We start from the raw sequence: 17,826 nt of genomic DNA on the forward strand, positions 1-17,826 counted from the left end.
TTTAAGATTTCACGGCATTGATACAGGAGTACCTGGTACAAGTTTGCATGGAAAAGGTCAAAGTTCAAATTCCTTCTCTTACACATATTTTTGTTTCATGATTTGTGTTTCTGATGCAGGATTTGAACCAAGATGTCTCCCTTCTTTCCTTCCTTCCTTCCTTCCTTTCCACCCATGTCGAAATCCCGACTTCCACTCTCAATACTACGCCCTCCTTCTCAAGCTTATCTAGTTTTATATCCAACTAGTAGAATACCCGCCCCACGGGCGATCTTGTTCCAAGCATGCAACACGTTCTTCTGATACATACCTTTATTTGGGCGGTGTATCGGCAACTGACAGCTCTGTGTCGGCAACCCCCCCCCCAAAAAAAAAAAAAACCTGGGTTACATGCATGAAGGAAAAGCATTCCGACTGCTTATAATTCAAAACACCTCTCCAACAGTGGACACTTGTAATACCCTCTTCCACCTGAGGGCGGCACGACACGATACACATTTACATCATAAATTTGAGTCTCCCCCCCCAAACCCCCACCCCTCCCCCAAGACCACTGGCAAAGATAAAAAAACACCCCTGTACATTAATTGTGGTCATGCTGATCCTCTGTAGCAAGTTTGGATGTAATTGGGCAAGAACTGCAGGAGGAGGAGCCTGACAAACACACCCACAAACACCGGACCGTGAATTATAGGAAGGATATCCAGTACAATCTAATTGCCATATTTACGATTAATTTCTGCTGATGCACCTTGGCTTACTACTCAATCAAATCTACCTGCAATGAAAAAGGGGGAAACAAGCCGGGAGGCGACGATGGTTCACGAGCGGTATTTGACGATGTAGATTGTTTCAGAAGTCAAGGATGAGACGATGTGATAATGTTTGACCAAGTTATAAAAATGATCAACATGATGTGGTACGAGTGACGGGTTATTAGCTGCAAAATATCGAAAACCCAGTTTCGTTCAACAACTTTCAAAATTTCACCTTTGCATAACCTTTAAAAGGTCACAAAACGATGTTGTGGACATTAAAATAAGGAAACAGGATACGTGATATAGCTTAATGGAGTTAGTTCATCGAAGAAGGTCAAAAACCCGGTTCGATTCCCACAACTTTGAAAATTTGACCTTTAAAGGTCAAAGGTCAAAGATTATGACCTTTGGTGCAAAACTTCCTCTGGAACATTCCAGGAACAATATAACGTCATACAGGCTATATGGCATTTCACACTCCTCGGATTATCCATACTTTGATTAAATCAGCATAAACACAAACTTGAAGGGGGCGCCACGGGCAAGGTGTTCGAGATAGAGCAAAATGGTCTCAAGACTTTAGGTGGGGAATGACCTCAAGATTATGCATAAAAAAATATTGTCATCCTGGCTCTCAAAGTTTGGGCCGTCATATGATTTTTATGTCAAAATTCGCAATTTTCTCTGGCTGGTGGACACAATTTTCTCTGACACACAGACATAACGAATATAGTGGTCACTCTGGCTGGCACTCGTGAACCAAAAAAAAAGTGAAAAACGTTAACATCAGCAAGCTGTAGTGGACGTGTTGCAACAAGCGATTGGAGTACAACAGATACGCAGACCACATAGCTGCTCAAAAGCAGACAAGTTCACAGAACATTCGCAACAATAGCATGCTGGAATTAAATTAATAGGGTCAGGTGCCTCTTCTTCATGAGCACCTAGTTTGAGAGAAACAAACAAATAAACAAATTATTCTTCTTTGTTTATGTGCAGCACAAGGCTGCGGGGTGGCATCATTCCCCGAGGGCATGGCTGTGCCGCTGATGCAATACCCTCTGCTGATTCAGGCAGGAAGTTGTACTTTGTTCATGATGCCAGCGACAGCTCACCAACTCTTTGTGAAGGACACCATGGGATCTTTAACACGCACCAACGAATGCCAGGGGACTATTTAACGTCCATCCGAGGGATGGCACACACATTGATGAATCACCCTGCTGTGAAACACAGGGATGACAATTTATAGCTTGGTCGGGATTTGAACTCAGGCCTGACAGCTTCGAGGCAAACAAATAAACAAGAAAGACGTCGTGCAGAACACGATACTTGCCAAATCGCTCAAACAAATTTGACCATAAAATTAATTGGTGGTTCAATTCAGTGACGTGATATGCAAATCCTCTTCAAATTTCAAATCAATAAGATGAAAATTGAGGATTTAAGCAATTTCACTTAAGGTGTTGACCTTTGGCCTATGTTGACCTCAAAAATAATGGGTGGTTCAATTCAGTGACATGATATGCAAATCCTCTTCATATTTCAAATCAATTCGATGAAAATTGAGGATTTAAGCAATTTCACTTAAGTTGTTGACCTTTGGCCTATGTTGACCTCAAAAATAATGGGTGGTTCAATTCAGTGACATGATATGCAAACCGTGTTCGAATTTCAAGTAAATTGGATGAAAATTGACAATTTTCGAAGTTTGGCCTATGTTGACCTTTTAGACCACAAAAATAATTGGTGGTTGAATTAAGTGACATGATATGCAAATCCTCTTCAAATTTCAAATCAATTCGATGAAAATTGAGGATTTAAGCAATTTCACTTAAGTTGTTGACCTTTGGCCTATGTTGACCTCAAAAATAATGGGTGGTTGAATTCAGTGACATGATATGCAAATCCTCTTCAAATTTCAAATCAATTCGATGAAAATTGAGGATTTAAGCAATTTCACTTAAGTTGTTGACCTTTGGCCTATGTTGACCTCAAAAATAATGGGTGGTTCAATTCAGTGACATGATATGCAAATCCTCTTCAAATTTCAAATCAATTCGATGAAAATTGAGGATTTAAGCAATTTCACTTAAGGTGTTAATCTTTGGCCTATGTTGACCTCAAAAATAATGGGTGGTTCAATTCAGTGAGATGATATGCAAGTCCTCTTCAAATTTCAAATCAATTAGATGAAAATTGAGGATTTAAGCAATTTAACTTAAGTTGTTGACCTTTGGCCTATGTTGACCTCAAAAATAATGGGTGGTTCAATTCAGTGACATGATATGCAAACCGTGTTCGAATTTCAAGTAAATTGGATGAAAATTGACAATTTTCGAAGTTCGGCCTATGTTGACCTTTTAGACCACAAAAATAATTGGTGGTTGAATTAAGTGACATAATATGCAAATCCTCTTCAAATTTCAAATCAATTCGATGAAAATTGATTTAAGCAATTTCACTTAAGTTGTTGACCTTTGGCCTATGTTGACCTCAAAAATAATGGGTGGTTCAATTCAGTGACCTGATAGGCAAATCCTCTTCAAATGTCAAATCAATGAGATGAAAATTGATTTAAGCAATTTCACTTAAGTTGTTGACCTTTGGCCTATGTTGACCTCAAAAATAATGGGTGGTTGAATTAAGTGACCTGATACGCAAATCCTCTTCAAATTTCAAATCAATGAGATGAAAATTGAGGTTTTAAGCAATTTCACTTAAGTTGTTGACCTTTGGCCTATGCCGACCTCAAAAATAATTGGTGGTTGAATCCAGTGACATGATACGCAAATCCTCTTCAAATTTCAACTCGATCGGATGAAAATTGCTGATATTACAAACTAGACAAAGTTGTGGACCTGTTTGACCTCAAAAATCAATCGACTTCTTGCTTATGACCAACTCCACCATTTGGTGAAGCTCTGTGAACATCGGTTTAAAATTGTGACCTACAGGTGATTGACAGACAAACAGACAGACAGACAGACAGAGAGAAGAACGCATGCGACCAACCAATATACTTGAAAAATCTTCAATTTTCGGAGGTAATAAGAAGAATAAACAAACAAACAAAACATGCTTCGACTGGATTCTTCACCATCCGATAAAAGTTACACGGTTTTAACAAAATCCTTTCGAGACCGCTTCCAAAGAACGGGATCCAACGAGTCAACCTTTCGACCATACATGAGCCCTTTCCAGCAATGCTTGATAATAACAGGAATTCAGTGCTGCTGGAGGTAATGTTTTGCTCCTGGAAATGTTCAGCAGGGATGTTTTAAGCAGACTAATTATAATGGAACTACACGGTTGATATCCAGGTTACATGCTGGAATCGTGGCTGAGCAGGTAAGTCCACATTCTCGAGCTGCTCAAGAATCTGCTTAATTCTCTGAATCCTTGCAGCCGTTTTACCAGCCGCCATTCAAACCTCCATATACCTGAGCGGCCGGATTTTTCTCCAGGGAGCCCAAAGTGGGGGAGCCGAAAGTCCATGGGGCTCAGGGTTTGAAGGGTTAATGATGAGCTCCGCCAACATTGTTGATCCACCACCCATCAGGTGCATGTATAGTGAACGGGTGGTTCGAGGGAAATGACAAACTTCACAAATGTAGTGCAGTTTTGAGATATAAATGTGATGGAGCTTTCTGGAGATATGTTAAACGATCACATCAGGACCTGTCCACAGCTACCATCGTTTTTTAAACAGGTAATTTTATATATATATATATATATATATATATATATATATATATATATATATATATATATATATATATATATATATATATATATATATATATATATATATATATATATATATATATATATATATATATATATATATATATATATATATATATATACTCAGCCTTGATGACCGGATGATACCATAGATCATGAGATGATGTTTCACGTGATGGAATTGATACTCATGTGTCCAACTGCAGCAATCATTAAGGACAGAGATGGTCTAACCTACTTATTGGGCATGTTCTGTAACACAACATGTCATTCAGACACTTCCTGCCAGCATGAACATGTAAAGCCCACAAGAAGGAACCAGGAAGTGAGACATGTGGTGCAGAAGATGGGAAAAAGGAAGGCAGACAAAACACTAAAGGATAAACATACAGGACATGATTTGTTAGGTTCTTGGGAAGACTTATTTTCCTGTGAACTGGCACAGCATGGAAGGAAGGAAGATGGCTGGATAGGAATACCCCATGGTGAGAAGGTAGGTTAAGGATGGATATGATGTAATTGTTTGATGACAATGATTAAAGGTATGCTCAAAGTTCATTTGCCGTAACATTTAGCTGAGCTGTTGAAGACAAAAATGAGGTTAGGATAAAGATTTCCCATCACCTCACCATCAGCATGTTAATCCTCCTGTCGTACGCCACCGCACTCTTCCACGAGCCGATAGTTTGTACACAAAGAAAGGAGAGCGTGTCACAGGAGCAATGAAATGACGCAGAGTACAAAGCAGATTACTTTGACGTTTTTGAGCTATGACATGGAGTCCAAAGGGCCACTAGGGTGTTGATTTTGATGACAACCATGTCGATAAGGCTCAATTATTGGCAATCCTCCAGCGGAAGATCCTATCAAGTAAAAGAGGAAATTTTAGCTTCGCTCATGGAATTATGATGCACCAAAAGACCAAAATGTTTCCAATCAAAGTGCAGATTGGGGGGGGGGGGAACAACTAAACAATCAAATAAATAAATAATCATGAAAACTGCAAAAAAAGATTTATCGTAGGAGAATAAAGTTGTGTAATCTTACAGGAGGAAAGTGAAACGACAATGGACGCATTGTATACTATCGATATGATCAGACAGCTACAACATGACTCGAATGGTTCATAAAAGGTTGTTACGTCACAAACATCACGGAATGCGCCCCGCCAACAGTTGTCATTCTGTCCCGTCCTTATACAAATGCCTTGTTTATTGTACCACGGCCGAGCAGAAAGCCAGGGCCATGACCATGCCAGCACGGCCGACGGTGAACCTGCCTCCTGACAGATGCTCAGCGGTGCCTCCAAAGATCCCATGATGTACGTGATGCATCGGTCCTGTCCGATGGAGTTACCTCGACCATCCATCATTGCAGGCTGTGGGACTACGTGCGCTCTTCGATTTCGGAGAAACCATTCGATTCTCTGATAGGTAAATAGATTACAGTGACAAAGCGAAGGACATTAACCTAATTATTTGTCATTGATAATTCAAATGGCCACATCGATGCTTCCGACACACCAAGGAGGCCGATTGCGTTCGCTAAAACGCACGCCAATTATAATCCTGCACACGTTTGAGCGTCAGCTTGATGAGACGACATCAGCTCTGGAATCGGAAAGATTCTCAGAAGCAACTCGAGGGGGAGCACTCGGGAGAGTGCAAAACCTCCGCCGCTAATACTGCTGGGTCACTCAAGTAAACGTTATATCTTATTCATTAAATATGATGTCAACAGTACTGACAGAGTTATAGTTCTTTTCTCCAACATTTTTTTTGGGGGGGGGGGGGGTTGAAATCACTTAAAACATGTAGAAATGCAAATAAGAAATGTTTTTTTTCTCTAACAACTTTTTTTTGGGGGCGGGGGGTTGGAAATCACTTAAAACATGTAGAAATGCAAAAAAAAAAATTCTCTAACAATTTTTTTTTTTTGGGGGGGACCAAGTCCAAAATTTAATGGCATGATCCTTGGACCATACCTAACCCCCCCCCTTGCCACCAAGTTTCGTCGATACCCGTCGAGGAGTTTTTCCGTTATACTGTTCACAAACAAACAAACAAACAAACAAACAGAAAGGGGTGAAAACAGTAACCTCCATCCATCTTCGAAGATGGCAGAGGTTAATAATACTCTTCGACTCGTTTTTGGCATCACCCAGCTGGGGATTTTTTTTTTCCTATTAGTTCAGCTTAAGAATAGTTTCCCTGACTTCCCACTCATCATGATTACCCATCACCTGGGCGGCCGGCGAGAATTCCCAGCTCCCGTCGTCGCACTCCGATGCACTTACGATTCGTCAATGTACGTGAGCCCAAAGAACTCCTTTTCTTTCAGGCAGAAGTGGGACGCGACCATATCCAGCAGCTCTTTGGCCAGAAGCCTGGGCTGTAAGAAAGCAGGGTAATCAAACGAGCGTTTGAGTGTAGAAACATCCCACGTGATTGCAGTGGTAACCACATGAAGAATAAAATGGAATTTAACAACATATCCTCAAAGGTGCACTCCATTTAAATGATTATTTCAGAAAAAATTACTTTGTTTAATTATAATGTATATATATATATATATATATATATATATATATATATATATATATATATATATATATATATATACATACATATATACACACACACACACACACCAAAAAAAATCTCAAAGAAACAGACTTTACCTTAATGACTTTGGATTACCAGATCAAGGAGGTACAATCGAGAGAAAAACACAACATTCCTCAACTTCCAGTTTGAATCCAATAAATTTTATGTGAATTTGTCGATCGTCCACAACAAAAGAACACAGTCATCTCCTAACATCATCTCTTATGAATTTCCATCAAATCTGATAGAAATTATTACAATGATGATTTTTTTTTTTTTAAATCACATCTAGCAATAAATTTCTGAAGCAACAAAATTCTCAAGAATCCTTTGGTTAGATTTTTTTCTGCAGTGACAAATAAATAAAATCCACCACTGTTGGAATCTGAAGTCAGGAGGTGGATACCACAGGGATTGTCACTCTCTCTCACAGGTGGCAGGTTGGTGGACTCTCTATTTTATACAAACTTAAACCTGGCCTTGCTTCTCCTTGTGCTCTCATGTTTCTGTCCTCCCAAAGCAACCCTCACATGCTCGTGCATATCCTCCCAAAGTTCAGACTGGTTGTAGTTTATGAACCTGCTGCCCTATGTAATTTAGCTCCTCCATGAGCCTAGACTTTTGATGCAAAAAATTTCCACCAAAATGCATCAAAATCTTATTGTTTCAATGACCCACTTCGGTATCATGGTTGATCAAATAGCAATGAAATAAATTAAGTTTTGAAACGATGTGGGCATGGAAAAAGTCCAAATGCAAATCCAAAGGGGCATCTTGTAAGGGTGTTTCCCCGGTGGGAGGGGGGGGGGGATAAACAAAAACACTGCACATTGAATACGACAAAGCATTGTCTCAAGTCGACCTTTGCTTCAAAAGAACAAAGGAGCGATTGTTTGTTGGATTTCTGAAAACAGCATCCCTTTTTCTCTGGACGGCGCCAGCAATACCCGTGAGATCTTTGCGTTTCAAGGGTAATGCCCCGTATGATTTATGGAACTTGTGATGTGTGTGAGAGGCTCTCCTCAAAAGGTGAATGAGCTGTCTATGTTCATTCCTCACTTTACAACCATGTTAAACCCTCCCTCGAACAATCCCCCAAAACAAACAAGAAAATTATTTTATAAATTCTCATAATAATTAATATGTACATATATATATTTCCATGTATCCATCAGCACCCAATCACACATCTCACCCGTAATTGGAGGGAACAACCAATCAGCTCTCACCTAATGTATATCAATTATCCCCAGATGGTGATGATCTTTATAATTAACCCCTCCTGTACAGGTCTCATATCCGAAGAGCAAGACTTGAAGCACCAAGGACCTGAAGACTCAGACTTTGGTCCTCCTGTATAGGTACTGGCATGGCCACACTCCATGATCCAGTGAATCCATGATTCCCCAGGCCTGATCCAGATGTCTATTGACCTCTGGCTCACAGCCAGCACAGACATGAATAGCACTGCCAAGGTAAGTGAATCTCTCCGTGACCTCAACATCCTCACCACAAACACGTACAGACCACATAGCAGCATCCAAGATGTCATTGAAAGCTTGGAATTTCGTTTTGCCCCAGGAAACCCGTAATCCCTGTGGCTCCGACTCCTCATTCAGCACCTCGAGGGCCCCCAAAAGGATATCCAGAGTCTCCGCAAAGATGACTGCATCATCTGCGAAATCAAGGTCAGATATCTTGACATTCCCAAACTATGCAAAGCAGCTTGATCTCTCCGACATCCTCCCCAGAATCCAGTCCATACAAGTACTGAAAAGTGTGGGGGCCAGTACACACCCCTGACGAACTCCAGTAACAACTGGAAATAAGTCAGAGATGGTACCACCACATCTCACAGCACTCTCAATAGCAGAGTATATTTCAGACATCAGAATCCTCCATGGGGCAGCCCAATTCACTGAATCAAACACTTTGCAGAGATCAACATAGGCTGCAAGCAGCCCCTGCTGAAACCATCATGTGTCTTCAGTGAGGACCGGAAGAGCAAGGATACGGTAAATCGTTGACCTCTTTGGTGCAAAGCCTGAGTGCTCTGGGTGCTCTGGGTGCTCATGCTCAAGCAGATGGTGGCGAACCCTATCAAGAATTATCCAAGCAAAGACCTTGCCCGGCACTGAGAGCAGCTGCACCACTCGGTAGTTGTTGCAGTCTTGGCGATCACCCTTCCCTTTCCAGAGAAGGACAACAAGGCCCCTCTTCCAATCAGTTGGGATGACATCTATGTTCCAGGCAGAGCACCGAACTGCATACAACGACACGAGTGCAGCATTTCCACCAGCCGTGAGAAGTTCAGCATGGATGTCACAGATCCCAGGAGCTTTATCCCTTTTCAATTGTTTCACCGCAGCCTGTTTTTTCCACAAACAAAGGTGGACCACAGTTGATTCGAGGGTCAGCAATACCGATAATAACACCCCTGACATGCAACTCGACAGCTGGTGGATCAGCCTAGTACAGCCGCTCAAAGTAACCGGCCCAGCGGGCTTTCACTTCGGACTCCTCTGTCAAGAGCACACCATCCTCCACTCTAACTGCGGTACACCGAGGATGGGCTTAGATGAACGCAATGCGCGAATTCACCTGTAAGCAGGTTGAGAATCACTTGACCACAGGTGATGCTCCACCCCCTCACAGATTCCTCACACATAGGCCTCTTTGTCCACCCTTAGCGCAGTCCACTTTTAAGCCTCAGCTCCCTGAACAGCTCAGCTGTGCCATTCAGTCTGGCCCTGCGACTCTGGTCAATGGTATCCGGTGTCCCTTGAGAGAAAAAAAATTCTTCTTCACTCAATGGTGAGTTCCAAGACATTCACCGGCAACATCAATGACAGGGTCTTGAAAGCACTCCACAACTCTTCAGGACCCCACAAAGCACCCAGGCCCCCCAATCCCCACTTAACCTGTTCACAAACTCCTCAGCTACCCTCTCATCCTTGAGTTTGCCAACATCCAGCCAAGCCTGGGATGGTACCATTCACCCGGATTTAAGCTGAAACTTCAGAGTTCGTACCACAAGCCTGTGGTCAGTAATGAGGAACTGAGCACTCCGGTAGACCCTGCAGTTCTCGATCGTCCTCCAGGGAACATCAACGAGAACACCGACACTATCCTTTGCCACACCGCCAGCATTGAAATACCAAGTCCAGCGATGAGCCTGTGGGTGCTGAAACCATGAACCAACGACCATAAGTCCGTAACTTCTTGCAAAGTTAAGGAACTTAGTGAAATTCTGGTTCATAGTTCCAGACCCATGGGGACCAACACATGTCTCATAACCATCCCTATCAGTTCCAATCAATGCATTGAAATCCCCCAAGACTAGAAGTGTATCTCGTCTGGAGCACTGATCAACCACAGACTCGAGCGTGGCGTAGAATGTGTCCTTCACAGTGAGGTCACTCGCCTCAGTCGGAGCATGAACAGAGACCAGGGAAATGACACCTAAGGAGTGATAAATCCTTAATCGCATAATACGCTCGATGACCGGTGTTACCTCAATTATCATTGGAGTCAGCTTATTGGACACAGCGATAGCAACTCCTTGGGCATGGTAACCATCAGAGTGATTAGACAAATAATAGGTGTCACCACCCGCCATTATCTCACTGCTATCCGGTCTTCAAACCTCAGAGAGAGCTGCAATACTGATGTTCAAACGCTTGAGCTCAGATGATACCAGAGACAGGTGATCATCCACTCTTTGAGATGGGACATTCCAGGCACCCACCCGAAGGGACTGCCTCAGGATAACCCAAGGAGACGGCCGTCCGGTGGATGACACCTCAGCATCACTCCGCCACACGCCACCGCAATCTGACCCTGGAGGTTTACCCCGTGGTTTCCCTCCTATCATCAAGGATATCAAGGTTTTCCTCCTTTGGGGGTTCCGAAGGCTTTGCCCCAATCCCATCATCTGGTGAGCTGCCCTGCAGAGGGCAGTTGCACACGAGGTATCCCACGGAGTGGGTTTACAGATTTCCTTACATTTGTGGGTTTTGCGGAATGAAGTGTACTACGGTGGCAGGAGTGCAAGTCTTGTCACCAACCTCCCCCCAAAAAGGAACCCAACTGCAGGAGGACATTCGCAGACACAGTTGGGCACTATAAATAGATGGCAGTTGCCTCACAAGGAGCTCCTCCACCCTTTGACAGGTTTTGTTTTGAAGCCTGCTGGGTGTCCATATCGATACACCCTCCTCTTCAGAATCCTGGTGGGGGAGATGGTTTAGTCGCCGACAACCCGACCATGAAACAGGTTAGCACAGGTGTACATGGTACCTGCAGCAAGTCACTGATCTAATCTGGCTTGACCTGACGATAGGAGAGCAATGGGTGCCTGGAAAGGGTCGCTTGGCATGGAAAGAACTTCGGTGATCTTCCATCAGGCGGTAGGCCCAAAACCGTGTCCCAGCAGAGCCTTCGCCATGAAACCCTCACTCCCAAGCAGTACTTCGGAGGGACAACAAGCATGGATCGGAAATCTTCGCTGGTGGAATTGAACGAGGTTGCCAAGATTACCAGCTCCACCCACCGCAACATCTGCACACTGAATATTTACACTGAATTCCCATTTCTCTCAATGCACACACTCCAAAAAAAATTGCCCATTTGAGTTGAGACATCTACGAACCAGTCAGTGATGGATACCTTGCGATATATAGGATACCCATCACTCCACGAGTTGATACATATATATATATATATATATATATATATATATATATATATATATATATATATATATATATATATATATATATATATCACCCTGGTGATGTCTGTGCTTGCCCCCCATTGTACTCACTGCCACATCTCCACCCCCATAGTCCCTCTCCGAGTGAATTTAAGTTGATAAACTGTTTGATTGAATTAATATGTTGTAGATGTAGCCTTGCGAGGCTTGATCGGCCGAATGGCCTCCTCCTGCGTCAAAGTCCCTTGTGTAACTTCATACCGCACGATACATTGAAGTACACGAGTCAAGTGACATTGAGTGAAGTTTTGTTAAAATTTTGACGAACCAGGCAGATAATAAATAACGGGAGGAGGAAGAAGGAAATGAGAATTGAAATGGGGATGAGGGAATAAGGAGGGAAGGGGAATGTAGGAGGGATGGGAATAACTAGAGGAGAATGTATAAATGGGGGATGTACAGGACATAACGGGAGGATCGAAGGTTGAAGACCGAAAGAACAGATTCTGCCTGATGGAAGCCTGATCGTCCAGCAGCCAACCCCCCCCCCCACCCCCCTTACTATAATATTAAAGCAAATAGAATCCTAAAGGAACCATTTTTAATCCTGAATGATCCTGAGAACTGCAATGAAACGGCTGGAGAGATTAAGCAGCTCCAGTGAGAGGTTCCAGGGTGTTGCAGAGGGGTGGGGGTGTGAAGGGTTGAGGTTGGGGTTGGGGAGATTAGAGTTGGAGGGTGTTAGGCATGGGGATGGGGTGGGTGTGGATGGGGTGGATGTGGGTGGGGATGGGGTGGGTGTTGGTGTGGTTGTGGTGGGTGTGGATGAGTGACTAGATTTTCAGTTTGAGGTTCTGCTCAGAAGTACACAGGGAGGCACAATGCAGCACTTATCAGCTTCCAGGTTCTCACTTGACTTCATCTTGTAGGTTCTGCTATTTGGACATAGAACTAGTGTGTGTGTATGTGTATGTGTGTGTATGTGTATGTGTATGTGTATGTGTATGTGTATGTGTGTATGTGTGTGTGTGTGTGTGTGTGTGTGTATGTGTATGTGTGTGTGTGTATGTGTGTATGTGTGTATGTGTGTATGTGTGTATGTGTGTGTATGTGTGTGTGTGTGTGTGTGTATGTGTGTGTGTGTGTGTGTGTATGCATGTCCCAAGTCTGTGTTTCTGTGGATGCATGCCTGTGTGTCTGTGGATGTGTGTCTGTGGATGTGTGTCTGTTTATGCATGTCTGTGTGCCTGTGTGTCTGTGTATATGCATGTCTCAAGTCTGTGTGTCTGTATGTGCATATGTCTCCGTGTCTGTGTGTCTGTGGATGTGTGCCTGTATGTCTGTGGATGCGTGTCTGTGTGTCTGTGGATGCGTGTTGTTATGTCTGTGGATGCGTGTTGTTATGTCTGTGGATGCGTGTGTGTGTGTCTGTGGATGTGTGTCCATGTATATGCATGTCTCAAGTCTGTGTGTCTGAGTATGCATGTTTGTATGCATGTGTGTCTGTGGATGCATGTCTGTGTGTCTGTCAATGCGTGTCTGTGTGTCTCTCGGTGTGTGTCCCTGTGTCTGTGGATGCATGTCTATGTGTCTGTCAATGCATGTCTGTGTGTCTGTGGATGCATGTCTGTGGATGCGTGCCTGTGTGTCTGTGGATGCATGTCTGTGGATGCGTGCCTGTGTGTCTGTGGATGCATGTCTGTGTATCTGTGTCTGTCGGTGTGTGTCTGTGTGTCTGTGAATGCATGTCTGTGTGTCTGTCGATGCATGTCTGTGGAAGCACGTCTGTGGATGCGTGACTGTGTCTGTGGACACGTGTCTGTGTATATGCATGTCTCAAGTCTGTTTATTTGTGTATGCATGTCTGCATGTCTGTGTGTCTGTGGATGCATGTCTGCATGCCTGTTTGTCTGTGGATGTGTGTCCATGTATATGCATGTCTCAAGTCTGTGTGTCTGAGTATGCATGTTTGTATGCATGTGTGTCTGTGGATGCATGTCTGTGTGTCTGTCAATGCGTGTCTGTGTGTCTCTCGGTGTGTGTCCCTGTGTCTGTGGATGCATGTCTATGTGTCTGTCAATGCATGTCTGTGTGTCTGTGGATGCATGTCTGTGGATGCGTGCCTGTGTGTCTGTGGATGCATGTCTGTGGATGCGTGCCTGTGTGTCTGTGGATGCATGTCTGTGTATCTGTGTCTGTCGGTGTGTGTCTGTGTGTCTGTGAATGCATGTCTGTGTGTCTGTCGATGCATGTCTGTGGAAGCACGTCTGTGGATGCGTGACTGTGTCTGTGGACACGTGTCTGTGTATATGCATGTCTCAAGTCTGTTTATTTGTGTATGCATGTCTGCATGTCTGTGTGTCTGTGGATGCATGTCTGCATGCCTGTTTGTCTGTGGATGCATGTCTGTGTGTCTGTCGATGCGTGTCTGTGTGTCTATTGATGCGTGTCTGTGTGTCTGTCGATGCGTGTCTGTGTGTCTGTCGATGCGTGTCTGTGTCTGTGTGTCTGTCGGTGTGTGTGTGTGTGTCTGTGTGTGGATGAATGTCTGTGTGTCTGTGGATGTGTATCTGTGTATGTGCATGCCTCAAGTCTGTGCGTCTGTGTATATGGGTCTGCATGCCTATTTGTCTGTGGATGAGTGTCTGTGTATAACTGTATATGCATATCTCAAGTCTGTGTCTGTGTATGCATGTCTGCATGTCTGTGTGTCTGTGTATGCATGTCTCCATGCCTGTTTGTCTGTGGATGCGTGTCTGTGGGCGCATGTCTGTGTATATGCATATCTCAAGTCTGTGTGTTTGTGTATGCATGTCTGCGTGTCTGTGTATGCAAGTCTGTGTATATGGATGTCTCAAGTCTGTATGTATGTATGTATGTCTGTGTCTGCGTGTCCATGTCTGTGTGTGCGCGTCTGTGTCTATCTGCCTCATTCTGTATTTGCATGTCTACATCTGTACATGTGTGTGTACACGTACAAAGAAGTACATCACATTTACTGAAGTATTGTTTTTCTAACTCCAGTGAGTATTTTTTTTTCCCTGTTTAATCAGAATGGAGGTAGTTTCCCTATTAATGGCATGAATCATCGTGCAGTATCATATTTAGCCTGTTGTTTTTTTTCCAACCTTGTCCAGTTCTTTCCAACCTCCTCGGATGCATTTTATTCCAACAGCAAGAAACACACAGCTGATGGAAAAATAAAATGGCCAGTTCGAGTACACAATACAAAACCTTACATCATCACATGGTCTCGCTCTCCAAAGGAAAACTTAGTGGCTCACAATCTCATTGTGAGGTTAATTATTGCAAGTCGATGTGGATATCGAACCTCAGTATAAAAGTAGTGGCCACACCATCGGATGAGAACACGTACAATAAATAAATTGATGGATCCCTATGATTGTGAGGAGTGGATTACAGCACAGTCATGACGGTCCAAACGGCCTTCTCGGTAAGGGTACACTTGCGAGCACAGTGCACGTTTCATTCATTCAAACCTCGTACTTGAGAACTCCATCTCGAGCGACGCGCTCAGTTTCCACTCAAACACACATCCACACGTTAGTCTCGTTTTCTCAAATCACTGCCGGTGACTTGACTTCACGACTCGTGTGGACGCCATGAAGCTGTGCTATGACTGAGGTCAAAGTACACCCACCACATACAGCAGTCTGTTTTATGTAACAATGTCATGAAAGAGAAGATGTTACTGCAAAGTAAACTCGGTTAACATCCCTGGGGTTCGTCAGCAGGCCTCACCTGGACAAGCAGTTCCAGAGTTCTGCTGTCGGGCAGGAGAATTTCACATCTTCGGCCTTCGGTCATCTGTAAGGCAGCGGTCGCAGGGATTGAAGATAATGAAAACAATTTTTTCAAAGAGTAATTTCTTCTCATTACCTAAAATTCAGTTAAACTGCCATTTCAAAGAGTCGGGTTTCTTTATAACCAGACATGCCGGTCGGACTCGGTGCGTGCCGCTCCCTTCAAACTCTCCTCCACCCTCCCAGTAGTGCATTCCTGTGGAGGAAGCACAACCCCCTTTCTCCGCCTATGTATGACATGGGGGCAGTGAAACAACCAAGGTCTCAAATTAAATGGCTGCAAGCTACTTGATTCATTTAACCCATTTCTTAAGCAGGTATCATCACACTTTATTTAAAGGGACTGTAGTGTCAGAGGTATTTGTTATTCTGATTCTGCAACTGGACCAGACAGCATCGGCTCACGTGTACTAAAAACATGTTCTGCTGCTCTTACACACTCGTTCTGCTCTGTTCACCTTATCATTGCCATGGGTCATCTTCCGTCTGCTTGAAAGTCGGCCAACATCACTTTGTCACATTAAAAGGTGCAAAAAACCGATTCCCTTTAACTACAGCCCAATCAACTTTCTTCCAATCACCAGTAAGGTCATGGAATCCATCATCGCAGTTGATATGAAATCCTGCCTTTTCTCCAACAACCTCATCTCTGATCACCAATTCGGATTCAGACCAGGCACTCCACCATGGACATGCTGCTTCTACTCTCCCAACAATGGATGGAGGCCCTCAATGTCAGACCAGATATGCGCTATTTCCTCCACATATGTCGGCATATACGCATTTGGAGGTGATGCGTCGGGATAATTTACGTGCATGACATCAGTGTCGTACGTCACATCACGGGTCAGTGTGTGCTCCTTACGTTTAATATATTATTCCTGATTGCAAACCTCCTAAATGGTAATCAGCAGGGCAGAGACAATGTGTTTGTGTGGCAGATTCGAGAAAGAAGAATTTGGAAGGAATTTAAGGATTTTCCCAATAATTTACCAAGGCGACCATTTTGGCACACTTCTGGTCACATGATCGGCACGACCTGCACAATTTAACATCCATACCCTGGCCTAATGTTGTCATGCAAATTTGGTTGCATTCTGACCAGTGGGTCAGAAGAAGAAGATTTTTGAAGAAATTTACTAAGTCTGCCATTTTGACTTACTTAAAGTCATGTGACCGAAACAAGCGGTGCGATCCCCGTTACCAGTCAGGAGCGGGACCTTGCTGCCAAATTTCATCCGGATCGGCCGAGCCGTTTGGTTTTTGCCGGAGAAGTCGAAATATGAGACGGATGGACAGACGGACGGATGGTGCACGATGACAATACCATATCTGCAATTACAATTACAAATAAGCTAAAAATGCAAGTTATGCCTCAAAAATAAAATCAACTGTTTGCATGAGGAATTCAGCGATAAACGTATGACATCAACGTTGTGACATCGACTTCAATTGAGAACGAGATGGTTCGTGATAGTCTGTGGGAGGTATCCTGTGAAATCTGTGCGTCAATTGTGGATGAAATGGTTGTTCGTGATAGTTTGATAACACCAATGACCCAGAGCAAATTATTTTTGATAGGTTTCTCTTTCTCCTGACCTCACCCTCCCTTTCCCCCTCTCTCTCTCTCTCGTATGTCACAATCAAAGGACAACATTGACAGCAGGTCCATAAACCTTCAACAAATGTTCTTCTTCGAACAAAAAAGGTCTCTCTCATATGAAAGAGAAGAATCAACATTTCTTGTGAGCAATGTTTCGATATCTGAACATACACCTCAAGTCTCCTAATATGAGTGACACGTTGCCAAGTAACTGCACAGTTGTGTAGGCAAAGCAACATCACGATTACGAAACAACAAGATCGAAACTTTGCACGTCAGGCCAAATTGATCGGAGAGACGAACTGTTTGGAAACCTTGGCGGCTCCAGGCATATCCTTTAGAAAAGTTCAATGAAACACAAGAGCTTTGATGGAGAGTTGAAAACATCAACAATGGGACACATAAGTAACTTGTGCCGATAATTAACCTTTGGTCCAAAGACCCAAGACGACAAAACCTCAACTCAATGACGTGGCTTTACAACCGCTCTGCAATGCCAGAGAACAAAGAAAACTCAAACAAATCTCTACATGTACAAACACAAAGTCTCAGGTTACCTGTAATAAACCTCCTC

At 43.4% G+C, this 17,826-nt stretch overlaps 1 protein-coding gene and 1 pseudogene across 6 annotated transcripts in view; one reads left to right on the top strand and one right to left on the bottom strand.

Moving 5' to 3' along the window:
• Positions 1-17,826, bottom strand: part of LOC147033385 (FERM domain-containing protein 4A-like) — a 213,140-nt gene that overhangs the window by 141,318 nt on the left and 53,996 nt on the right. For 2 of the 6 annotated variants that reach the window (XM_085853873.1, XM_085853889.1), the window contains exons 2-3: positions 15,588-15,653; positions 6,802-6,896 (exon numbers count right to left, since the gene is read on the bottom strand). In XM_085853873.1, coding sequence (XP_085709999.1) covers positions 6,802-6,896; positions 15,588-15,653 — 161 coding nt within the window. Of the gene's footprint in view, positions 1-6,801; positions 6,897-15,587; positions 15,850-17,826 lie in introns of those variants that run through there. The other 4 variants (XM_085853864.1, XM_085853883.1, XM_085853900.1 and 1 more) reach the window with 4 other exon arrangements.
• LOC147033386 (uncharacterized) lies at positions 13,305-14,048 on the top strand (annotated as a pseudogene).

Source organism: Eptatretus burgeri, chromosome 2 (genome assembly GCF_056783735.1).
Source record: "Eptatretus burgeri isolate ZD-2024b chromosome 2, Ebu_testis_v1, whole genome shotgun sequence".
NCBI classification, from domain to species: domain Eukaryota; kingdom Metazoa; phylum Chordata; class Myxini; order Myxiniformes; family Myxinidae; genus Eptatretus; species Eptatretus burgeri.